Genomic DNA, 26,327 nt, shown 5'->3' with positions numbered 1-26,327 from the left:
TGCATGCGTGATGTCCTGGCCTACATCTGCTCAGCTCTTTATCACAGCTCACTGACCCACTCTCTCTCTGTGTGTGTGTGTGTGTGTGTGTGTGTGTGTGTGTGTGTGTGTGTGTGTGTGTGTGTGTGTCACACTGGGCACTAGGCCAATAGTGCAGCTGGATTTGTGTCATATGACCTGAATCTGAGGTTGTCATTCTTAAGCTTGAGGTTAAACCTGATGAGTTTCACTTTGTGCAATTTTCAGCCATCTTTAAACAATGGGTGGAAACAAAGAGACTGAATTGCTGTTTGTCTGTCTGTTTGATTGAAAAAGAACAAAAGACTCTTGGGCGCTGTGGTTTACATTCATCCTAAAGCTGACGTTAAAGTTACTGCCAACACCATTTTTAAAGTGGTACACAACCTGCAGACTCTCTCTCTGGATGCTCCTAATTTTTATTCTTAGTGATTCTAACAGTTGTAATCTCAAGAAATCACTGAACAATTTATTTCAACATGTCACTTGTCCTACAAGGCATAATAAAACGCTGTATTTGTGTTATGGACCAATTAAGGGGGCATATAAGTCTGTGGCCGGACCTGCACTATGTTCCTCGGATCACAATGTTATTCACCTCCTCCCTGCCTACAGATCTGTGATTAGGAGGGAGAAGGCCTGTGTGAAGCGGACTAATGTCTGGACAAAAGACAGTTGTGTTGCCCTTCAGGGGTGTTTTGATTGCACTGACTGGTCCTGGTTTCAAGAGAACACTTGTGATTTGGATGAACTCACCGATGTGGTGTGTAGCTACTAGGGGTGCAACGATATTCGTATCGATATTGAACCGTTCGATACAGTGCTTTCAGTTCGGTACGCATATGTATCAAACAATACAAAATTTTTAATCCTTGCAACATGGCAAACTGAACCTCCCCCACCCTCATTCAGATCTGGCCTTTGGAAGTATTTTGGTTTTCATGTGACGTATGACCCTGAAGGTAAGCGAGTCATGGACTAAAGTAAAACAGTATGTCGGATGTGCCACCAATGCTCAATTACATTGGTGGGAACTACTGCGTTAGCGCAGTTAGCTCGTTAACGTGTTGGCCGTCCAGCCCCACGAACGGGGCGATCCGCGGTAGCTCTTTAACGGAGATTTGCCGTGTTGTGCCGTTAACGTCATTTCAGATTAACGCTGACAGCACTAGTGGGAACACAACGAGTATCACTGCACATTTACACCGACATCATCCTAGTGCAAAGACAAGTGGAAGCAGAAAAAAACAACAAGCACGCATGCTACACGCTTTACCCGAGTCATTTAGACAGCTGTTAGCACAGGATTCTCCTTATGGGGACCTGATATGTTTAATATGCTGCTGAGAATATAGCCCAGAAGAAGCGTATAGTATAGCTTTTATTTTGGAAAGAGCCATTTCTCTGTAATAAACTCTCTTTTCCAAAGATGAGCGATTCCTCAATCAGATACAGGGCTCGCAAAATCGCTACCCCGACGTCCCGGGGCTAGCGATTTTTCCAGTCCAGCTACCAAAATCTATCTCTGCCCTGCCCGTCGGCCTATTGTAGGAAGGAAAAATATACAGGTATGTCAATGCTTTTGCATTCTTTCGGAAATGTAGCTGGGTAATTATGTCATTGGCATCGGTGAGCCACTGTCAATATGTGACATATTGAAATCGCGTTTGAATTTGCGCTTGTTTTTTGCTTTCACTTTGCAATTGTGTGAACTGTGTATAGAGAGCGACAGCACTGATTGGTGAGTGATGATAATTTGAGCACCAATTCCTCTGACATTGTCTTATCAATCGTTAGCTTACTATGCAAACATGACAAGTTTGCATAGTAAGCTAAAACGGAGAAGTTATGACAAATCAGACTATAAGGCAAAAAGAAAGTGCAGCTTTATGGTTTCATGGACAAAAGAATTTCTGTGGCTGCAATATGACGAGCTAAATAACCAGGGCTGCACATAAGTGGTGCGCAGGTGCGCATTCGCTGTCAAAATAAAAAACGTGCACCAGATAAGAAGTTGCAACGCGTGTTTGCGTACATAAGATTTTCTGGAGGAGGACAGACATTTGTTTAGAACTCTTAAAGATGTCGAAGAAGCTCCTTTAAGCAATTACTGTGATGTTCCTCCACCTCCAAAGAAATGTCAGGAGTCCGAACCACAAAAGAAGCACGTATTCTCGGAAAAGTGTTTGCAGGAGGTGAGCTGGCTTCAAACAAATGATGAACGCACAGAGATGTGGTGCAGAATGTGCCGTGAAAATCCCACTCTAGCGGACAAAAACACTGCCTTTTATATGGACGCAAACGCGTGTTGCACCTTCTTATCTGGTGCGCGTCTTTTATTTTGACAGCGAATGCGCACATGCGGACCACTTATGTGCACCTGTGTAAATAACATAATGTTCTGCCGGGTGTGTTGTTGGTTTTCCCTCGATTTCTGAGTCGACAAGCGCCTTTGTTACTGGGACCAGTCATTTTAAGAAAGGCCCCCTTTAGAACCCATGAGAAATGCAAGAAATGCATTATTGCTCGGTCTGCAATATCTTTCCCAGAACAAACACCAATTGCAAATAACATACTAAAAATAAACCTGAAAATCTGTTTAGAACAGCTACTATGTTGCAAAGAGTGAACTACCACTGGCAAAATTTAGCAGTCTTTGCAAACTTCAAAAAGCAAACGTCCTCGATCTTGGTTCCACTTGCCTCTTACCCGTGACTTCAGTGGAAATTTCAGATTCAGGATCTGACACAGACTGATTCATGTCCTACACAGTTCTTACAAGTTCATAGAAATTTCTGTTCAATTAGAACCAAGTATTTGAGTTGATGATTGTAATTTTTATACAATGTTGTAATTTGTTTTTCAACAATTTTTTGATTAATGTTTTGTTTCCTTTACAATATTATACTTTAATGTATAATATTGTAAAGGAAACAAAACAGGAAACAAAACATCAATCCAAAAATTGCTCTCTTTTTTTATTCAGGTTACTTAAATTTATTTTAGGCTACCAAAAACTGAAGAGTTCCTGCCCGAAGGGCTACCAGGGATTTTGAAATTTTGCGAGCCCTGAGATATATTTATTTATTTTTATTACTTTTTTGTTTCAGCAACATTAAATTTAAAAACTGTACTTTTGAGTTAAAATATATATTTATAATTTTAATAAATGACAAATTAAAAAGGCATGAACATTTTTTTTTGTATCGAAAGAATATCGAACTGTGACACCAAAGTATCGAACCAAACCGTGAATTTTGTGTATCGTTGCACCCCTAATATATATGTATATTTCTGAATTTGGCTGTTTCTACCCTCGATACAAAAAGACCTAAAAATATGAAATCCACAGCTGTCTATGAAATTCATGACCATAAAGCGCACACACCTGGAGCTGAGCGCGATGTCTATGAATAAATGTGGACAGTATGATGATGTCAGCCTAAAAGTATGGAAGCTTTAATGGTCCAAAAGCCCTAAATCATAAAGAGCTGACATGTTGACAGGATACTTCCTGCTGTCTGTAAACACAAATAAAAGAGATGAACAGAGTCTGGTGAACACTCTCATCCCTCCACCAGTTTAGCTTATTTGTAGTTTGCATGTGAAGACGAGCCCTGGATGCTCCCCACAAGAAAATCATCAGTGTTCGTTTGGTGCCATTTACCTCGAAAGCAATGCTGTTTACAATGATTCAAAAACATTACCATACAGATTTACATCAGAAAAAGAACATTTAAATAATGTATTCCATAATTTAACAAACGTGAAGGAACAAGGTGCAGTCATTCAAACTACATCAGAATCTTTTCTCATAGTCCAAAGATTTCTGGCGTGATGTAGTCTTTCAGTGCTCAAATGTGCAAAAAGATCAAGAGAAATAAAATCTGTTCAACAGGAACCACAAATCAAGCTGTCAAGCTTTCAGTACCAGAACCTACAGAGGAAGTACAAGTTTGAATTTCACGTAAACCTTTGACTATGAGGTAAAGCTCTGTGCCCTGGGAGCTGCACCTCTGCAGGGGTTTTGGGGGCTGTTCAAAGAGACAGGACCTTAAAGTGAAAGTCTGGTATAAAAATCTCCAATGCTGTAGCGTCTCGTGATTTGAGACTAACTTGAGTCCCTGAACTGGACCTCCCGACTGCGTTTGTGCCGTTGATGCCATTTTTAATGACACCATCTGACCAATAAAATGGCTGTTGTGTGTATCTGCAGTGTGAGGAGTCATGCTGCAGATGAGCAGGACACGTTAAACTTTAACTGGAGACTGAACTGTTTGGCTGCAGCTAACGTTACAGTTTTCATTGCTTCAAAGTTTATAAATGCATAAATGTGGAGCTTTGTAGAAGTGAAATTAGTCTCTGAGTATTCAGCACATAGTGACACAACAAAGTTTACAGTACAGATTATGAATATTTCTTTGTATATTAAAGTTCCTGTAAATATTTGATGATCTGGCGCTACACTGATAAACTGGTAAAAACGGGCGATTATTATCGTGCAGCTGAACAAAAACAATCTCAGAAAGGTATTTCTGCCAGTGAAACACATTTAACAGATGCATCACATGTTGGGCATGTTTATGCCTGAGCTGCCAGCACATTCGTATTCAGAACATGATTAACAACAAACCCAAATGGGTTTATTTGGAGGACAGAAACTACAAAGGACTTAACCTGATGAATAAACGGTAACAAATCAATTGCCTTGAAAACACTAAATGTAATAAATCTTTTATGTAGGCAACACAAACTGACATTACTAATTGTATTTTCTTTTAACCTTTGATTAACGTGTCTGTTCCACTGTTTATTCATTTGTTACCAACAAATTCATTCATCCTTCTCATTGGTTTGTTTACCTACTTGTTTTCCAATTAACTAGTTTTGCTGATTTATATAATTTCCATGTAATTTTTGTATCTTTAAGTCTCCATTATATTCCTAAATTCTTTATGAGCTTTAATAGTAAATTATCTACACTAATATTTAAAGAGATAAATATACTGAAGTAGTAACTTTATTGTGTAGATGATTAAAGGCTCGTATTTCTTATATTTGGTGGATGTGCTGGCACACTTTTTGTTTGTTTGTTTATTAGACTTTATTGAGCCTTTTTCTATGTCACATGTATGTTTCATTAAAGCAAATGTCTCACTGTGTACAACAAATATGTCAGCTGTTTATTGGTTGATGCTATCCAGCATCTGCTGGGCTTCAAGTGTGCAAATTAAATTTCCGCTTTTTTTGCAGAATGCAGAGTTTGAGTTCTTTTTTGTAAACTGCAACACATGAACAGGTAAAGACTTTGTGTCATTATTGCTTCTCGTGTCTTTGTTTAACATTAAACTCCCTGATTTTTGAGAAAAATCCACAGATTACAAAAATCCTGTGAGGTTAAAAAGAGCTGGAAGGACGTTTACAGGAATCTCTGCTACAGTGAAAGCAGAGAGCAACAACTTTGAAGATTAGCAATGACATTAGTAAATACATGAATGTTTTATCGGAGTGAAAGTCTGGGGAAACTTCCAGCAGACTCCCCTCTGTGCTCGTAGTGTGCTTCAGTGACTAATTCAAAAAGTTTCTTGATGTACAAACGCTGACATCTTATCTTGAAAAGGTTTTCTTCAAAAAAACAAAACAAAAATGTTCAACAGATAAACAGAAAATCTTTTTGCCTTCAGGAGGACGGAGAAAGAAGATAAACATGCAGCACCATTGGAGGAAGAGAAGGGGAAAGGGTCCCCGTCAAACGTGTGCGTCAAACATCTGCCACACACACACACACTTCCTGTTTAGTGCACTGTGGAGGATTAAGCCATTAACCCTCCCAGAAACAATCCTGCTCTGTGTGGTCACGTGCACCGTCCGCAGATTAAAACATGGAGACAGAATTTGAAGCAGGCTTCTGTTTGCGTGCTGAAGAAACGCTGCTACTTCCATCGAGAAGTCACTGCTGAACACTCAAACTCCTCGTTCAGGTGTCTCTGAATCTTCCTTGTCCTCTGGTGATGTCGGCGAGATGAGCGTGTCCATTTCTTCTGCCGCGCCGCTCGGTGCAGGTATACCAGCGGCCGCTGCTGCCGATGCCATCTTCTCATAGGTCCTCCTACGCTGCCGCCGCAGCGTCTGGCTCTGGAGCTCCTTCACCTCCTGCAGGACCTCCTGCGCCTCCTTCCACGAGGACACAGCCTCTTCCAGGAGCCGCTCAGCCTCGGCACGCCTCTGCTCCACCTCCGAGTTATCCTCAGACAGCTGGGTGGCTGGTGGAAGTGGGGAGGGGTGGTGGCTGTCAAGGGTTCTTGGTTGTGAGGACTCGAAGGATCTGGACAGGGTCGGGGAGTTCTGGCTCTGAAGAGGAGACTCCTCATTGCTCCCTAGATGAGGAGAGTCGGTCTCACTGCCTCGTGGCGAACCATATCCTTTAACCTGAGAGAAGTCAGATCGTCCGACGCTCAGAGGCGAGTCGGATGGCTTCTGTATTGGAGAGCTGCCTTGCTTGTTGGGAGAGGCAGCGGATGGTCCTTTGAGTTTTGGAGATCGAGCTGCATCGGTGCTCTTTGACCGAGGAGAGCCACTCAGCCTGGGAGAGTCGCTGACTTTAGCAGCGGCTGCATGGGATCCTCTGGAGTGAGGTGAGTCAGTTCCTTTGGACCGATTCTTCTTGGCTTTGGACCGAGGAGATTCTCTTCCTCTGAGGCGAGGAGAGTCGCTGCTCCGGCTCCTCGGAGATCCCGATGACCTGCTAAAGATGGCGACAAAAATCTGATTTTAAGTTCAACAATCAGTATTAAATTAATCTTTCCAACCATTTGAGAACTTTGTGTTTTCTTCTTTACAAACTGCAGTACCACAAACACAAATATGTTTGGTACTGCATCAAACATACTGTAACAGACAGATCATGGGAAAAGTCTTTTTGGAATTTGATTTTGGGATATGCAATCTACATTTTATATATCTGCTTTGCAAATCAAAGCACAAATATTGATGTGAACTAATCAATAATGTCAATTATTAATTAAGGTGCTAAAACTGACCTGGAGTGAGGTGACTCTGAGCCCCTGAGGTGATGGAGTCGAGGAGAGTTGATGCCCTTCAGATAAGGTGAACTGCCCTCTCGTTCTCGCTCTGCTTTGGTCTTCTGCAGCTCCTGTCAGAAACAACATTACCCATATAAGATGGCAGCACGTGCTGATGTATAGGGGCACAGTGCTCCCAGCTACTGTGTACCCTTTTTGTGTTGTTTATTTCTCTTTTTCTTCCTGCAATGCACTGATTACTTTCAGCTGTCGGGAACTAATCGACATCGGCGTCAGCCTGAACCTTTACATTGGATTGGACTGACATTATTCCACCTGAGTTTCAAGACCATCAGGGCTCCGTGGGTTATTGTTGGGAGCGCCAAGCGTTGCAGACAGCGCAAGGAGAGGAAACAAAAGTGGAGAAGCAGAGCTGGCTATCAGGTCCAGCTGTGAAAACAACACTACAAACCCCGCTTCTGTCCATCTTCAACACCAACGCCAGATCCCTTGCAAACGAAACAGCTACAATCAGAGATTTACTACAACCGTGTCGTCTACAGATTGTAACTGAGTGCTGACACCATCCAAAAATCCTTAATGCCTCAGTGGAGTTATCGGGCCAGAGCCTACACCATCGGGACCACAACAAAGACTCCTGTAAGGGAAAGGGCGGAGAGTCATAGTTACCATTGTTTACAGCTGCCCCCCGCAATGCTGACGTTAGCTCCGCACTCAACCACCTCCAACAACACCTAAACAGCAAAGAGAGCACCCGGAGGGCATCCATATTGTTGCTGGGGACTTTAATAAGGCACGAAATCTGAAGGCCCGGCTCTGATCAGAACTCAGCCTTCAGGCTGAGGGACAGTTCTCTTTACAGCGCTACCAGAGGACAGACATCAAACAGGACAAGGAGGCCTACAGGAGAAGCGTAGAGGGCTTCCTCACTGATAACAACCCCTGCCAGGTGTGAAGAGGTAACCAAGCTCTCACCAACTACAAAGACCAGCAGAGCCTGTTGGCAGCAGACGACACCACCGTGGTTGGGCTCATCTTTGATGGAGATGAAACAGGGTACAGGGCGGAGGAAGAGAATTTGTCCTGCTAGTGCTTGCAAAATAACCATAAGCTAACTTGATGTATGCTCAATCATCCAGGTAAGGAAATCCCAAAGAGTTCATTCTGTTTGTGGCGTAGCGTGGTTTGTAGCTCAGCCACAGAGGAAGGGTGGTGTCAGGGAGGCTGACGCACACACCTGACCTCATCATGTAATCATGCCTCCCCTTTTAAGGACAATCCTGGGGCTGGATGACAGAGCGGTATGTAATAATAATAATAATGGGATAAGCTATTTTGAACGAGTTTTGAGTTGGGACTTAAAGAGAGAAAAGGAAGAGATATTTCTTAAATCAGGAGGAAGGGAATCCAGAGTCGTGGAGCAGCTGAAAGCCCTGCTCCCCATGGTGGCAAGACGGGGAGGGGACAGAGAGAGAAAGAGAAGAAGAAGATCTGAGACACCGAGATGGGATGGTGATCTGAACCAGGTCAGAGAGATATGTGGTGTTGGTGGGCAGGGTGTTATGTGTCCAGGCCCTCCAACACCCTCCCTTGGTCTGAGAGGGACATACAGTGTACGGATAAGGTACCAAGGCCAGCCTTAGTGGACACAGGCTGCAGACCGTGGTTCGATCCGGGGCATTGCTGGAGGCTGAGTGTGTGGAGGTTAAGTGTGTATGTATGAGGACATACATAATATCCCATAGTGCCACTGCAAATTAAATGCAAGGTCAGTGAATAGAATAATCCTTTAATCCTTTAATTGTCCCACAAGGGGAAATTTGGTTGTAACAGCAGCCAGAAAGACACACATACAAACAGTACACAGGACACAGAAACACACAATGTCTTCTTACATATTTACATCAAGGACAATGGTTACTATAAACAGTGTGCTGTACAGTTATTAAATTAAATTAAATTAACTACAGATAAGAGGCAAACCAGGTTGTAGTGCGAATTGGTTGATTAAATGATTGCAGTTACAGCGCAGATGTAAACATCTATGATCGTTGGGAGCAGTTTTGATTGTACAATAAAGGCTGCAGTTATCCTGTGCACCCCTTAATTCTGGGGACAGATTGGCCAGGCTTTAATAACCTATTGGGGCAGTGTGTTGGGATGTGTTCATGACCTTTAGCAGAATGTAGCATCTGCGATGCATTCAGCGGTGACACGGGGTCGTCCAACGCTGACGGCCCCGCCAGCTCCAGTTATTCACTCAACTGGAGCAGTCTTGTGATGACAGGTATGTCAGGCATTTGTGGTGCCTGATTGCAAGGGTAGCGAAGTTTATTGTTTACATGGCTTATCCTGCACATCCACAAACGTCCACTACCGGCAGCAAATCCAATCGGCTGTGACAAAGTGAACTAATGTCAGTGCTATAGTTCAGGTTTTGTTGTGGTCTGATTAATAGAACTTCCACCTGGTGGACCTAAAAGTGTCAATCCAAAGCACAAGTATTGTCATTTATCTTATAAAAAATAATTGCCACCTAAGCCAGTTGACATCATGAAAATGATCAGTAAACGAATCTATACATTTATGAATGAAGCAGTCAAACCTGCAGTCTCATCTCCTCCAGCAATTCCTGAGCTCGCTGCATCCTCTGGGCAATAAGGCTCTGGATCTGACCCAAAGGCTGGGCCGAGGCCTCGACTCCCGCTTCCACTTCAGCTGGACATCGCCTAACAGCAGAGCAGAACTCTGAGCGAATCATTACTGGTCTAGAGAAAAGGAAGAGGGTTAGGGTGACAGAAGAGTGGAGAAGGTGATGTTTCAAAATTTCAAGACATAAAGGTCAAAGACACTGAAATGGGTTTCACTGGTTCAGTCAGACTTGAGCAGTAGTGAGTCCAGCAGGCCAGACACTGACTTTAACCATGGACTCTACTTCTCCTGAGTATCCTGAATACCTGACAGCCTGATACTCTGCAGAAGAAAGCCTGAACTCTGCGTCTGTTTACTCCCTAACTTTGTTTATTACCAGGTCATACCTGGATGAGAGGACTTCATCCATGGAGGCACAGCGACTCCGGCCCTGCATACTGAACCTCTTCCCTGGCTGTGGCGTTCGATACTGAGCCTGGAGAACCTGAAAGGTAACATTCTATTCAGGTAGGTGTCGCGATTTAGTGCTCATTTTAGCAAAGATATTCAATAAAAACTTGGAGCCACATGCTTCCAGAAGTAAAAAAAGGTTAATGTGGATCTGAAGGGCCCACCTCTATTTGTGGAGACTTGTGGACCTTGGAGGCCTCCAGATGCTTTCCCCAGGACCGCTCACTGCCCCTGGGCAGACTGCTAGTCTTCACTTTGGGCTCCTTGGATGTCATCCGCAGCTTTGATACGTCTGTTCCAGCTCGCTGACGACCTACTCCAATCTGTCCACAAGACCCGCCCCCCTGCAGGTCGACCCGAAAGCTGTTATTCCAGTCGCCATCGTAGTCGTGTGAAAAAACATCCTCTTCGGCCACCAGGTCGAGTGTCAGCATGCCATGGGAAGAGGTGGATGCCTGCAGTGAGAACATGACTTTAATAGCAATAACATTATCTTAACATTCAGACCACAAGACAGATGGAAAAAAGGCTCCCAGTACCACGGCCATGAGATGTCCTTTGGTCGGCAGCCGGCGACCATAAGGGATCTTTGCTCGATCTCTGGTGGGATGAACCAGCGTGCTGTCCTCCTCAATGGTCACCTGTACGCAGACAAACTGAGTTAACACCCTGTTAAAAAAGGTGGCCGAGGTGTTATTAAAACATTTGAATCCATGAAAAAAAGCAGCCCGCACCTCATCCAAAACTCTGTTCTTCGCTTTGATGATGGCGATGCTGAGGGCGTTTACCCATGATTCTTTCTCCTCAGGGCTCACAGCCAGAAACACGAGGTTTGGAGCCTGCAAAAAGAATATTCTTACCAATCTGATGTCATATGAAATACATAGTTTACCCCTGAAATGGTGCAAGAACTTAAATGTCAGTTTTTGAGTCTTGCAGCTGATGAAACATCCATATTTTATTGGGTTTTTTACTTTTTATTTGAGTTTTCTTTAAGGCACATTAGCTTCACCAGATAGCTCCCACCATACGTTGGAACTTGCCATGTTGTAGCAAGTAAATGATACATTTACAGAAAGCCATTAGAGAAGCACACATACTCTGAGAAGTACTTACATTCTTTTAAGTTTTAAGGTTATGTGTTGTTCTATGAGTTTCAGCTGCTCTCTTTAGGGCACAGGTGTCCAACTCCAGGCCTCGAGAGCCGGTGTCCTGCAGGTTTTAGATGTGTCCTTGATCCATCACAGCTGATTAAAATAGCTAAATGACCTTCTCAACATGCCTTGAAGTTCTCCACAAGCCTGGTAATAAACTACCCGGTAATCATTTGATTCAGGGGTGAGATCTAAAACCTGCTGGACACCGGCACTCGAGGCCTGGAGCTGGACACCCCATGCTTTAGTGGGCGCCACGATGGATGATCTACCTTATGCTGGGCAGACACTGTGCAATTTTTTTCAGTCGCGCGATTCAGCTCCTGCTCAAACTGTACGATTGACTCGCAGGGGTTAGAAGTTCATAGGTCACGATGCAGGTCTCACACTATACGGCCCGATGCTCTGATGCGACCCGAGTGCTCACACTGTGCGTCCATAAAATTAAGGTTATAACAGAAATTCGGTCGCTCGCTCTTCCTCTCTGTCTTTCACTCACACAGACACACCACCACCATCAACTTTGCTAAATTGCTAATGAAAAACATTGATCAGGCAGCTGTGATTGAGCAGCGATGTAAATCCAACTATTTTCACGGTTGTTGTGGTCGTGATAATTTTGTGAGGCTACATGGAAAAGGCTCGGATGAGCTTGCCACAGTTCTACAAGTTGTACCTCCATCGCTTGTGTCCAGATCACACGCTGCACAGCCGTGCTGCGCCGTCTTTTTCACTGCCATTTGTGTTTGCATGTGCGCAGTGTGAGAAACTGCGGTGACACCCTCACGACGGTCGCGAGGATTTCAAACCGGTTTGAAATCCTCGCGACCAAGCGACTGATGATCGGGAGCTGGTCGTGAGGTGTTAATCGCTTCTCGTTACCCCACGCATACTACACAATGCACGACGCACAATGAAGGCCAAAATCGGGCCGATCGCCAAAACGGTCGCACGACTCAAAAATCGGCTCAAAATGGGCCAAAAATTGCACAGTGTAAGCCCAGCATTAGTCTCCTCCTATCCCAGCATCCTCCTCTGTCACACCATCCTCTGCATGTCCTCCTTCACTACATCCATGAATCTTCTTTAAGGCCTTGCTCTTTTGCTCCTGCCTGGCAGCTTCGTCTTCATCATCCTTAGCCAAATACATCTACTCTACCTCCAGTTGTAGGATCTCTAAATGAACTCAAACATCAATTTTTTCACATCTAGAAATTTTATAGAGTGTTTGTTGCGGCCCAACACAAATTTACACACAAAGTTTATTTAACCCTCTGAGGTAATGACCCTGATCCTGACTCTATACAATCAGAATGTAGATTCTTGTTTTATTAAATTAAAGCTGAAGGTCAAATCGTAGAAGTAGAAAGAGCAGAGCGTGACAAACTGCAGTAGTTTCTGGGATTATTCCGCTCTGACTCATCCTCTGGCAGTCTAATTGGATTCTGCAGATTAAACCTGTTCAGAATAGGAACAAAAAGCATGCAGCTCAGCCAATCGCAGAACACAGATGGGGCAGGACATCTCAAATCTTATCCACCAATCCTGAGGCACATGTAGGAGGAACTCCACCATCGAGGTCAAGCAGGACAGCGTAATCTCCGAACACCAAGACACGAAAAGACGGGCGCGGACAGAGGTTTCACTTTTGGATCAGATGCTCCATGAAACCAGAAACTTGAGGCGCGAGACAAAAACACTGACACACATATTCTGTAATTCTGTTAGTTACACTCAAGACGACAGGTAAACAGCCGGACAGGTGGACTCACGGTGTTTCCCGGCTGCTTGCAGCGCAGCACCGTGAAGCGGCTGTGGTTCTTCTTGCTGCGGCTCTTGGCCTTCCTCAGCTCCTCGGAGCGCTCGTAATCAGCCAGGTCGAACACTTCCTGAGCCTTACGTTCATCTTTCACCTGAAACACAAAAACACACCTGCATCAGCATGGTTTACAAATAACAGCGATCAGTTCTGCAGGTTCATGATGGAAGAACATAAGTGTACAGGACAGCTTACAGCAGGGGTGTCCAACTCCAGGCCTCGAGGGCCGTTTCCCCTGGGTCAGCACACCTGAACCACATGATAAGTTCATTGCCAGGCCTCTGGAGAACTTCAAGACATGTTGAGGAGGTCATTTAGCCATTTAAATCAGCTGTGTTGGATCAAGGACACATGTAAAACCTGCAGGACACCGGCCCTCGAGGCCTGGAGTTGGACACCCCTGGTTTAGAGGAAGCATGCAAGTTAAAATAATCTGAGATTAGAGATGAATGAATTCTGTGTGTCTCTAATAACGCTCTGCATACACGCTAGCACAGATGCAGTGACAAAGGAGTGTGTGTGTGTCACACTGCTTGTTAACAGCTGGCTGAACACACTGAGCAGCTGCTGTCTGAGACCTGTGAACACACCTGAGATTAAAGGGCCATCTGACCGTTTTACCTCCTCCAGTTTATCCGGGGGAACACCAAGGGGTTCCCCGGCCAGCCGAGAGATATAATCTCTCCAGCGTGTCCTGGGTCTGCCCCGGGGCCTCCTGGTGGGACATGCCCGGAAAACCTCGCCCAGGAGGCATCCTGGTCAGATGCCCGAACTACCTCAGCTGGCTCTTTTCGATGTGGAGGAGCAGCGGCTCTACTCTGAGCCTCTCCCGAATGGCCGAACTTCTCACCCGATCTCTAAGGGAGAGACCAGCCACCCTTTGGAGGAAGCTCATTTCCACCGCTTGTATCCGCGATCTTGTTCTTTTGGTCACTACCCACAGCTCGTGGCCATAGGTGAGGACAGGGACGTAGATCGACCGGTAAATCGAGAGCTTTGGTCTTACACTCAGCTCTCTCTTCACCACAACAGACCGGTACAGCGTCCGCATCACTGCAGCCGCTGCACCAATCCGTCTGTTGATCTCCCGCTCCCTTCTCCCGTCACTCGTGAACAAGACCCCGTCATACTTAAACTCCACCACTTGGGGCAGGAACTCATGCTGAAATCACTATCAGACTAAAAGCATAGATTGAAAGATTAATTCCAACACCGTTTCTGAACGGTCCACAAGAATCAGTGTAAACAAAATAATGTGTGTCCAAAAACAGAAATGTCCTCACAAACCAAAACACTCCCAACAATGACAGTTAAACAGTAAAAATGGTTGTCACAGAGCAGAAACACACACACAGCGAGTCCTCCCTCAGGCATGTACGTTAAAAAGTTCTGGGTTAGCGTACTGCTGAAGAACAGGAACAAGATGAAATATGACGAGTAATGATGGAACAAGTCACAAGCACACACACTCTCTCTCTGGGTTAACGTGAGTCATTACTCTGCTGCTCACAGCAGAATAAATCTCGTACTTATCTGTATGTTACTGAATGTTTGTTTCATCCCCCATCACACACTGCTACTCTCTTTTTATTCATTACACAATACTACGCCACGTTTTTTATCACCTGCACTGATAGTTATGTTATTTTATTTTACCTGATATATTCATATTGTTACTTTGAGTTATTTTGATATTATATTTGCACTATCCTACTGTATCCTACAATTCTTATTGTACATCTTTATTCCTCTGTTCCTCTCTTTCTCTTGCTGCACTGAGCATGGCTCTGACAAAAGAATTTCCAACGGGATAAACAAAGTTCTTCTTATCTTATCACTGAATTCAAAACAATCCATATAAAACTTGCATTAAAAAAGGTTTTGAGATTTGATCAATAGACATAATCTTTTCATGCTTGTGTTAAAGTAAAATTGACGTTAATAATAATAATACATTTTATTTATAGGCGCCTTTCAGACCCTCAAGGTCACCTTACAATAACCCAAGAACAATAGCAGCAATAAAATATAATAAACATGGCAAAATAAAATTTAGACATACGGTTAAAAAAATGTCTGTGAAGGTTCTCAGTCATCCAGGTCATCGTAGTCTAAGGAGCTTGGAAAGAAAAGCGTCTGGACTTCTTTAAGTTGCTTGAAGACGTTTCACCTCTCATCCGAGAAGCTTCTTCAGTTCTAAGGTCACATGGTGGGGAGTCCCACATTTAAACCCAGTGGGAGTAACCCCCCACAGAAGGACAAAAGGACCCCTGATGATCCTCTACCTAATCACATGAGCCGAGGTGTGAAAACGGGTGTGGGTTACAATCAGCCAGGGTTTCGGGTGAGCTCATTGTGAAACCTGGCCCCACCCTATCATGTGATTTCCTGAGGTCAGATGGTCCAGGATGTGAGTGGGCGTTAAGGCGTCTGGGAAGGATCTCAAAACTGGATTATAGATGGCAGAGAGTTGGTGTCGTAAACCCCGCCTCTGTTCAAAGATGGTCACTCACAGTGGACATAGATGCTTCTTTCACTCCTCTTTCAAACCATCTGTCCTCTGTCCAACATGTGAACATCCTCGAAAGAGTGTCCTTTATCCTTTAGATGCAGATGAACAGCTGAGTCTTGTCCTGTGGAGGTGGCTCTTCTGTGTTGTGCCATGCGCTTGTGAAGTGGTTGTTTGGTCTCTCCAATGTAGAGGTTTGAGCATTCCTCGCTGCACTGTACAGCATACACCACATTGTTAAGTTTGTGTTTTGGCGTTTTGTCTTTCGGGTGAACCAGTTTGTCTCTGAGCGTGTTGCTGGGTCTGAAATACACTGGGATGTCATGCTTGGAGAAAACTCTCCTGAGTTTCTCTGATACACCGGCTACATAGGAGATGACAATGTTGTTGCGTCTGTCCTTCTTATCCTCCCTCGCTGCTGTCTGGTCTTCTTTTCTGTGCCTCTTTGCTGACTTTAAGAACACCCATTTAGGATAGCCGCACGTTTTGAGTGCTTCCTTTACATGTGTGTGTTCCTTCTTTTTCCCTTCAGGCTTAGAGGGAACATGTTCTGCCCGGTGGTGTAGGGTCCTGATTACTCCAAGTTTGTGCTCCAGAGGGTGATGGGAGTCAAAGAGGAGGTACTGGTCCGTGTGTGTGGGCTTCCGGTAAACTTCAGTGTTGAGGTTGCCAACAGAAGCAGGCAAATCAGGATGAAAGTCTTAGCCACCCTCTCCAGTGCCAAAGTCCCTCCGTCTAACCTCACAATACAAGAAAAGAAGGCCGTCGCTTCCCTGAGCAAAGACCACAACATCACTATATTACCAGCTGATAAGGGAAGATGCACCGTGATCCTAAACACTACAGATTACCACACAAAGATCACTACTCTCCTCAGTGACAACAATACCAACGAAGCCTTAAAGCAAGACCCACAAGCAGCTACAAAAAGAAAGTTATAGCTTGGCTTCAAAACCTTGAAAAGGACAAAATCATTGACCGCCTTATATATCACAGCTCCTTGGAAGACAGGACCAACTTCACCCCCCGATCAGATTTGCACACTGTTCGACCTCTGCCTTACCACTACATATTTCAAATATAATGAGGGTTTCTACGGACAAAAACATGGCTGTGCCATGGGCTCCCCCGTGTCACCTATTGTAGCCAACCTTTACATGGAGGAAGTGGAAAGGAAGGCTCTTGGCTCTTTTAAAGGGAGAGTACCCAGCCACTGGTACAGGTATGTAGACGACACTCTTTGGATGAGAGCTGAAACTTCTTCAATCAACTTAAAGAAGTCCAGACGCTTTTCTTTCCAAGCTCCTAAGGTTAAAAAAACCCCCACAAGCACAAAAGTATTAAGGCTGACCAAGGTAAAAATGGACTAAGACAGATCAGGTGTATGCAATTCTGAATAGATGGTTTTGAGACGTGATTTAAAAGTGGTGAGAGAGTTTGTGGTACGGAGATCTGGTGGAAGTGCATCCGAACTAAAGGCTCTGAGTCCCATAGTAGTCAGGCGAGCAGGTGGAACAGACAGAAGGGAAGCAGGAAGAAGAGCGGAGTGTACGAGGGGGTGAGTATGTATGGAGAAGATTGGATAAATATGGACTCTTAACCTGAGGGCAGGGTGTGACATCAGAGTTATCAATGGATAATGAAAGGTTGGGACTTTAGTCAGTTTTGATCTGGTGCCTATTAAAATGAATTCTGTTTTATTGCCATTAAGTTTAAGAAAGTTGTGAGTAAACCAGACCTTGATTGTTATGCTTCCTGAAAATATTACCTAGGGGTAGGAGATAGTTGATAAAAAGTAAAGGACCCAGGACAGAGCCTTGGGATACACCAGAATTAACTGGAGTAGATCCTGATCTTTGAGTGAGTAATTGAATAAACTGTGAGCGGCCAGAGAGATACGAGGTAAACCAGGAGAGTACTGTACCATTGATGCCAATAGATACTAATCTGTGAAGAAAGATGCAGTGGGAGATAGTGTCAAAAGCTGCTGTAAGGTCAAGGAGAATGAGTCCAGAGTCAGCTGCAAGCAGAAGATCATTGGTGATTTTTACTAGGGCTGTTTCTGTACTGTGACATGAACAGAAGCCAGACTGAAACTGTTCGTACAAGTTATTTCCACTGAGATGTCTATAAACCTGTGCAGCCACCATCTTTTCCAGAATTTTTACTAAGAAAGGGAGCGAATGTCATCTCTGACTTCTTTTCAGATTCATGTAATACTGTGAAATGAAATGTTAACTGTAGTCTTGGTGTAGCTGCGTTCTTTAAAAACTGACTTGTTTGATAGATGCAGTTAATAATACAAGCAAAAATATAAAAAATGTTTTCTGAGAGACTTTGATGGGGATAAAGGCGACAGCCTGATGAAAACATCACAAATCCATGAATCAGCTGATTTTTTGTACTTTTAAGAAACGTGAGTGCACCTTTGACGTTTCCTCATTCCTTCATAACACCTGTTTATAACTCACCGTGTTGCATTCTTTGCATTCTTCTGTGGCTCACGTGCATCAAAGTTTGCATTATTGGGGGCGTGACCTCTGTGACTGACAGGTGGATGGTGACACAGAAGGCTGTAGCTGTTAGCTGTCTGCTAGCCTTCACCTGAACTGGACCCTGGATCGTGTTTGTGTTGTTGGAGCCTTTTGGAGCGTTTTGATGACATTACATGACCAATAATATGACTGCTGCAAGGTTACTGTACATAAGAAGGTGGAGCTCTGGTTTTACTGAGTGAATGGATTTTGAGTGGCAGGTTTGTGTGTGATCCTGATGACCTCAGGCATCTTTTCCCTTTACTGTATTTCTTTTTGTTTCTATCTGTGAAATAGAGAAGCTCAAAGCCAGCTGCGAGGCATTTCCTGTGTCCTGATGTGTCCACGAGCTGACAGACATCGTCGTCCTCCTCTTCCTGAGAGTTAAACTCAGAGTTTTGGCAAGAACAAAGTCTGACTCAGCGTCCACGATCTTTGCTGTGCTCTTGCGTAATAGACGCTTACATAAGGCCAGTGCGAACACTTCTTAGTCCAAACACACCTGCTGCAGCCACATTTACACCTGCCTCCACACTGCGTTCAGGGAATATACGGACATATACCACAGAGAAAATAAGGGATGTCCATCTTTTACCTGTTATTTGGTTGTTGGGGGCAGCACTTTAGACAGAGACTTCCAGACCTTCCTCTCCCAGTCTCCTTGAGGCATTCCCAGGACAGCTGAGGGCCATACAGAAATATCTGCAGCGTGTCTGTGATCTGCCCCATAACACCTGACCTGGGAGGTGTCCTCCACTGGCTCCTTTCTATGTGGAGGAGCAGCAGTGGTACAGTGAGTCAGTCTTAAATGACTGAGCTCTTCACCTGATCTCTACAGGAGAGCCGAGCTACTCTCAGAGAAAGCGGCTCACTTCTACTGCTTGAACCCTAAACAGCTTTTGAGGGAGTTCTGGCGAAACATCAGAGATGATGATACCCTCAGGAAGCCCCTGAAACCCCTCCCAGCTGGAAATGACCCTTGCCAGCTGTGTGTAGCCGGCAGGATTAAAAACAGCACTCGCTGCCATGAAACCACTCTGTGGGATGAGGTCTTGTTTGTTCACAAACATCATGTCTGTCTCTTCTTCACTCAGGACATATTTCTGAAATCAGAACATGACATCAGAGGTCACATGATCACTCTGTGTGACTTGCCGTTGTTTAGAAATGACTCAGCGTCATCAGAGCTGAAAATAAACAGAGCGGGACTGCCGAGATCCTCTCACTTGATGAAAATCCAAGGTCCGGCCTCAAACGCGTTAACCCACAAACATTTACATCTTCCTTTGGATTAATCCCCATTTCCTCTGTTTCACATGACATTTCTTTGTCTTTTTACTGCATTGTTTATTTGTTTATTAATAAGGAACCCCATTAGCTTCCACAACAGTGGTTGCTAGTCTTCCTGGGGCCCAAACCATCAAATACCACCAAATAAAATGTTACACAATGAGTTGGATGCAAATTGTCCACATAATTTGGCTCTTACATCCACAATAAGGTTTTACAATTCTGAAAATGACTTTTAAATAAGAAACACTCTGCTTTAGGACCATCTCACAGCTTCTGCCTGTTTCTCCTTGCAAACATCTGTAAATGATGCATCTACAATCTCTGTTTAACTGTTGAGCTCTTTTTATCTGAACAACACACCACAGAGAAAATATCAAACTAGATCAGAGATGTGAGCTACGGATTAGCTGCACCCGGTAAACCTGTCGTCTGGCACAGCCTACCCACAGTCCTCCCTGGCCTGTCCAGCAGACTGGAACCAGCAGCCCATAGGGGGTCTGTCCAGTTTCTCTGATTGGTGTTCTCACCTCCTTGTCTGAGATGTAGAGATGGTCTCCTCTCAGCACCATGTACCGACTCCTCCACAGCTCCCTGAAAATCCCTCGACCGCAGAACTTCCGGATCCAGCCCACCTTCTCCGGCTGCTGGACAGGCAGCGGACCGGAGTCCTGAACACCCTACAACACAACGATAACAGGAGGATTCAGAGAAACACAAAGACCAACGGAGACCGATGAAGATACAATGCAAAAGGAACAAAAGAATCTAAGAAAGATGGGAAGACCCACAGAGGCAAGGCAATAAGCAAATGAGAGTAGGACAGAAAACATTTGACCCACAAAGAATAAAGACAACAGAGAGGATCGAGCTCAAAGACACAAACAGGCAAACGGCCTGAGAGAGACTAAACCAGGCATTAAACTACCCAGAGAGATATAAACATGACATATAAAACAAGTAATATTTGAAGACACAAAATTATGTCAGAAAAACAGGAAATGACCTCGGTGGGAAACAAAAACAGTAAACAATGTAGAGGTGATGCGAAACGGCCGAGAGACAAAAAAGAAATCTGAGGTAAAGAAAAAATGGGAGCACTGCAGCTTTCTAAAACTGTATACCAAACAGGTCATTAGAGGCAGAATGAACCTGATCTACACACAGTTTTCATCAGACGTTTAAACTGGGAAGAATCTCAAACACGTGTGTGAAACAATCACATAAAATTATACTGACAGATTCCTAATACTGGCAAATAAGAGAAATGCACACAGGTAGGAATTACGATAAAAACAAGGCAAAGATGTAAACATGTAATGATTGTCTTCATAAATAGAAATGAAATGAAAACAAAATAACGAGAAGAAAAATAACTACATAAATAAAAGAAAGAGCCATGGCTATGGCGGCATCGTGACGTCATCGATGGTGTTGAAACCGCAGATTTTCTTTGTGAACAAAAAAAGGAGAAACTTCCTGAACGAAGCTGCAGCTCCGAGCAGGGTGGAGGCATCACTGCACCACCCTCACCTCACATCACCTGTCTCAGCTCAGTTTGTGTCAGAGATGTGTTTAAATAAAGGTTAAACAAAAATGAAGCTTCAATAAAGCACAAAGCAGCGTCACGTGACGCAAACAAACGGACAGAAAACACCAGCGATCGGAGTCAACGATCAGCGATCACACTGATCGATCCTGAGCTCTCTCTCTCTCTCACTGACCCGCCTGCTTTGGTTGCTTTTCTTCATCTTCCTCCTCCTCTCCGGGGCTTGCAGCACAGTCACACCGACAGGGAGGAGGTTTGGCCCGGCGGCTGCTGCCCAGCCCGCTGCTGGTCCCGATGGTTCCGGTGTCGGCGGGTTGGCTCGGTTCTCCCGGTTCTTCTTCGTCTTTTTTAGCTCCGCGTCTGTTGTCTGAACCGAGACTGCATCCTCCCTTGCGCGCGCGCGCGTTTGGAGTCAGATGCTCTTTCTCGCTCGTTCTGTGCACCCGCTGTCCCACGCGGACGCGCACCGGAGCCTACTCGAGGTATAAGGAGCCCGAGGGCACCACCTGGCGACAGAGGAGCGCTACAGCAGCGCTTTGATGAAGAATAAAATGTCAGACATGCTTTAACCTAATCATATACAATATGATTATCATTAATTATTTCAAATACAAATAATTAAGAACAAAGAATAAAACGTGACCTGATCAGTCTGGACTTCAACTTCAGAGCTTCATCTCTCACTCTTCTTCCTCCTCAAACATTGACCCTCGTTTTCTTCTTCTGTTTCTTCAAGCCTTTCTCAGTATCATTCTTTTCTTTACAGTATGAAGCACTCTGACTGTAATTTGGTCACATATTGATAAAACTAAACTGAGGCGAGGGTTTTCTTTTTCTTTCTTCGTGTTCATGATTTCTCTGTCCTTCCTTCTCTTTTACATGGTCTCTGCTTTCTTTTCACACCTTTTACTCATCCGTTTCATTCATTTCCTATCTCCTTTTCTGCCTTTTATTTTTTCCTCCTTTCCTTTCTTGTAATTTTAACCTGATAAATCTGAATCCTGACTCTGACTTTGCCCTAAAAAGATCAGGCTTAAATATTTTAAGACAAAAATATCCCAATACACACACACACACACACACACACACACACACACACACACACACACACACTACTTCAACAGTATCCTCTGAAATCAAACACAACTGAAAGTTTGTGGTTACAGTTCAGTCTTTACTCTTCAGAGTGAAATAAAGTCATCAGATCAAATTCAAGATTCTGAACTAAAACTCGTCTCGTCGTCTTCAGGCGTCTCTCTCTTCTTCCTTCTTTTCAAGACAAAAATCTGCAGAAACACAGACAAGACTTGAGTCAGCAATTTGACCTGCCACACAGCTTTAGGGAGGCTTCAGCACCCCTAAAATAGGCCTAACGACACCACTGGCTTTACTCCACCTTCTTCCACGCAGGCCTGGACCAACAGCTGTCCCCACCAGGCACGTGCAGACGTGGGGGCAGAAGGGGCTTGAGCACCTGCCCCTTCCCTGATGGGTGGCCCAAGTACCCTTTTTTTGAGGCAAATTTTTATAATTTTTTAAAAAAGTTATTAGTATTTTTTTCGTGTGTGTGTGTGTGTGTGTGTGTGTGTGTGGAGTCCTGCCTGTACCCCTTAATAACAATGTTCCCTCTAAGCTGCACACGTGCGCAATTGCGCACTGCTGGCACGGTCTCTGCGCACAGAAAATCTGCGTTGTGCACAAAAATAATCTAACCTGAATTGAAATTAAAATTAAAATTTCAACAAGTCTGTTTTGTAGTGTTAGTCAGTAAGTCACTGGCTGCTCCTGTATGTGTTTAGAACGATACCACCTTATCCCATAGTCCAGCCAATGATGCGATTCACATTCGTATATACGCAGCTAATCAACGTCGTTGATGACAGCGTCCTTATGTGCCGACACCGGTGTTTTAACTAGCAAAGCAGCGTGGCTGATGTGGAGTGAAGCCACGTTAATGACAACGTGGACAACCATTGGAGATGTGAGCAGGACAGACGGAACAACTGACGGACAAAGTGTGGACTTTATACCAGTTTTTAAATTGTGTTGATCGGCCACGTAAAACCAGAGTTATGATAAAATATCTGCAATGTTTGTTTTTCTTCCTGAATACTGTCGTTGTTTATTTACTGCAGGAAGAAACGGTAAAAACGGCGTTTTATAACGCTCGAAAGCACTCTACACCTGTGAGCAAAAACAAAACCAACCCCCCACGCTTTCCTATTGGTCGAAAAAAGTACCATGTTGACCAATCAAAAAATGATATGGCAACGTGGCATCTAGCTGTTAAGACACGGGGGGAAGTTTTAGGAGTGATGGCGGTGTTTTGAGATGTGAGAGATTTGCAACGTTTAGCGCAAATTGCGTGTAGTTAGTGTGTAGTGTAGTCAATAGTTTTGTTGTGTATGTCAGAACAATGAGGCGACTGCTGAGTGTTACAAGTGTTACAGCAGTGATACATCTGCTGTTGTCAAGCCTGCAGGTATCAGGCTGTTGTTCTCCTTCATCTCATAGTGGACAGAAATTTCTTTTTGGAGTGGCACAAATAATTTGTGTGGCATCAGATTTGATGCAGAACAGCTGATTGTTCTGTAAATAGTTTGAAATGTTTATTTAAAAACACCTTGGCTGCATTAAAAAAAAAAGCTGCAAAAAACTGAGTTACTTTTTTGAAGAAGTAACTATATAATTAATTGCCCAATACTGGTCATTATATACTATATTTTGCAGACAGAGAGTTACAGACTCTCTCCCAGACCACAGACTCATAATACAAGTCAGAGCTTTATGCAAAAAAGAAAAAGAAAGAAAGTTGTGTTTTTAAAATTGGAGTTCAAGTTATTTTTACTTCCAATAGTGTTAACATACTACACAGATCATGAACAAGACTTTTTACATTTTCATTTCAAGAGCTCCAGGGTCTCCGTGGTTGGTTCTTCCCAGCGGCAAGACAAAGAGGAAACGTAAACAAAGGAGGCAAAAGCGTGGCTACAGGGCGGGTCCACTAGCTCGGCTAAAGAAACAGCCATTTAAGCCACCGCTTCCGAGTATTTTCCTCTCCAACGTCAGGTCCATAACCAACAAAATCGACGAACTGAGATTACAAATTGCAGTCAATAAGTGTGTACGGGACAGCAGCATAATATTACTCACAGAGACTTGGCTGCAGCCATCAATTCCGGACTCGGCTATTGAGCTAGCAGGCCGCACGGTTCACCGTCACGACAGGAACGGCCACTCCGGTAAGATCAAAGGAGGGGGTTTATGCATCTACACCAATGACAGCTGGTGCAAAAACACAAAGACTGTAGACAGCCACTGTTCCCCGGATTTGGAATACTTGACTGTGAAGTGCAGACCCGTCTACATACCTCGCGAGTTTACTGTTGTCATGGTAACGGCCGTGTATGTACCACCCGATGCTAATGCTAACTCTGCCATGGAGGAGCTGCACAAGACAATAAGCAACCAGCAGAACTCCCATCCAAACGCAGTGCACATTATAGCTGGGGACTTCAACCATGCTGCTTTAAGGTCAGTATTCCCCAGATTTGAACAGCATATTAAATGTGCAACGAGGGGGAAAAACACATTGGATAAAGCCTACAGCAACATCCAAAAAGGCTACAGAGCAACCCCTCTACCACATCTAGGTTTGTCAGACCACATGTCCATGCTGTTGATCCCTGCATACACTCCCATTAGGAGAAGAGCCCCCCCAGTCACAAAAACTGTGAAAACCTGGCCAGAAGGTGCATCACATCAGCTGCAGGACTGTTTTGAAAACACGGACTGGAGCGTGTTCGAACATCAGGACCTTGAAGAGCACACAACATCAGTGCTCTCATATATTAACTTCTGTGTCAACAGTGTCACTGTGGACAAACGTCTCCGGGTGTATTCCAACCAGAAACCCTGGATGACTAAAGAGGTCCAGGTCCTGCTGAAGCAACGTGACGCCGCTTTTAGATCCGGTGATGGTATGCAGTACAGTGCAGCCAGATCTCAGTTGAAAAGAGGCATCAGAGAGGCCAAGGCAGCGTACAAGAGAAGGATCGAAGACCACTTCACCACCAACAACTCACGACAGGTATGGCAGGGAGTTCAGCACTTAACCAACTACAAACCTGGCAATACCACGTTGACTGAGGGTAACGCGGAGCTTGCAGAGGAGCTGAACCACTTCTTCGCACGCTTTGAGGTGAAGGGACCAGAGGCAGCAGCAGCAAAAACATCGGACAGCAGCAGCCCAAGCCTCATAGTGCAGGAATATGAGGTGAGGCGCACACTGAGGGCAGTGAACCCCAGGAAGGCCACCGGACCAGATGGGGTAACCGCAAAGGTCCTAAAAGAGTGTGCAGACCAGCTGGCTGGGGTCTTCACTAAGATCTTCAACACTTCACTGTCCCAGTCCTGCATCCCGCCGTGCCTAAAGTCAGCCACAATTGTCCCACTGCCAAAGCGTACTAACATTAGCAGCCTCAACGACTACCGATCAGTTGCTCTAACACCTGTTATAATGAAGTGCTTTGAGAAACTGGTCCGACGTCACATCATGTCCTGCCTGCCACCCACACTCGACCCGCTCCAGTTTGCATACAGAGCTAACAGATCCACTGAAGATGCCATTGCTACAACGCTCCACACCACCATCTCTCACCTGGAAGTGCAGGGCCGTTACGCCAGGCTGCTCTTTGTTGACTTTAGCTCTGCTTTCAATACGATACTCCCGGACAGACTAATAGATAAACTGCTGGAAATTGGACTTCCTTCCACCACCTGCCGCTGGATCAGAGACTTCCTCTCAGACCGTGTACAGAGAGAGTGGGGCCTCATCTTTCCTCAGCCCTCAGCCTCAACACCGGCTCTCCACAAGGCTGTGTACTGAGTCCCCTACTGTACACTCTGTACACACATGACTGTGTTAGTTCCCACCCAGACAACACAGTCATCAAGTTTGCAGATGATACCACTGTGGTGGGGCTCATCTCAGGGGGAGATGAGACTGCATACAGAGCTGAAGTTCAGAGGCTGTCAGATTGGTGTGCAGACAACAACCTGGACCTCAATACCACCAAAACAAAAGAACTGGTAGTTGACTTCAGAAGGAGGAAGTCCGAGCTGCAGCCTGTCAGCATCAACGGGGAGTGCGTGGAAAGGGTCTCCAGTTTCAAGTTTCTGGGTGTGCACATAGACACAGACCTCCAATGGAGCTCTAACACCTCTGCGGTCTTAAAGAAGGCCCAACAGCGTCTCCACTTTCTGAGAATCCTCAGAAAAATGGACCTGAAGAAGGAGCTGCTGACCGT

General features: G+C 44.6%; 2 protein-coding genes across 4 annotated transcripts in view; both read right to left on the bottom strand.

The window, feature by feature from the left end:
• Positions 1-419: 419 nt before the first annotated feature.
• Positions 420-21,326, bottom strand: LOC146548434 (pleckstrin homology domain-containing family O member 1-like). 2 transcript variants are annotated; one of them, XM_085261367.1, is made up of 10 exons: positions 21,194-21,326; positions 20,000-20,149; positions 13,090-13,230; positions 10,898-11,002; positions 10,703-10,804; positions 10,328-10,618; positions 10,100-10,197; positions 9,667-9,829; positions 7,059-7,171; positions 420-6,763 (listed from the first exon to the last, which is right to left on the bottom strand). In XM_085261367.1, the coding sequence occupies exons 1-10, from the start codon at positions 21,218-21,220 to the stop codon at positions 5,983-5,985; spliced, it is 1,971 nt and encodes a 656-aa protein (XP_085117493.1). In that variant the 5' UTR covers positions 21,221-21,326; the 3' UTR covers positions 420-5,982. The 2 variants fall into 2 exon arrangements, with proteins under 2 accessions (XP_085117493.1, XP_085117494.1); XM_085261368.1 differs by having other exon boundaries at positions 9,667-9,790.
• Positions 21,211-26,327, bottom strand: part of LOC146548433 (saxitoxin and tetrodotoxin-binding protein 2-like) — a 30,085-nt gene continuing 24,968 nt past the window's right edge. For both annotated transcript variants that reach the window (XM_085261369.1, XM_085261370.1), the window contains one exon: positions 21,211-22,304. In XM_085261369.1, coding sequence (XP_085117495.1) covers positions 22,264-22,304 — 41 coding nt within the window. In that variant the 3' untranslated portion in view covers positions 21,211-22,263. The remainder of the gene's footprint in view (positions 22,305-26,327) is intronic.

Source organism: Mchenga conophoros, linkage group LG22, assembly GCF_057382185.1.
Source record: "Mchenga conophoros isolate Kocher_MC1m ecotype Shallow Benthic linkage group LG22, M_conophoros_male_GT1.1, whole genome shotgun sequence".
NCBI classification, from domain to species: domain Eukaryota; kingdom Metazoa; phylum Chordata; class Actinopteri; order Cichliformes; family Cichlidae; genus Mchenga; species Mchenga conophoros.
The sequence above is the reverse complement of the archived record's forward strand: the minus strand, read 5'-3'. Positions and strand labels throughout refer to the sequence as shown.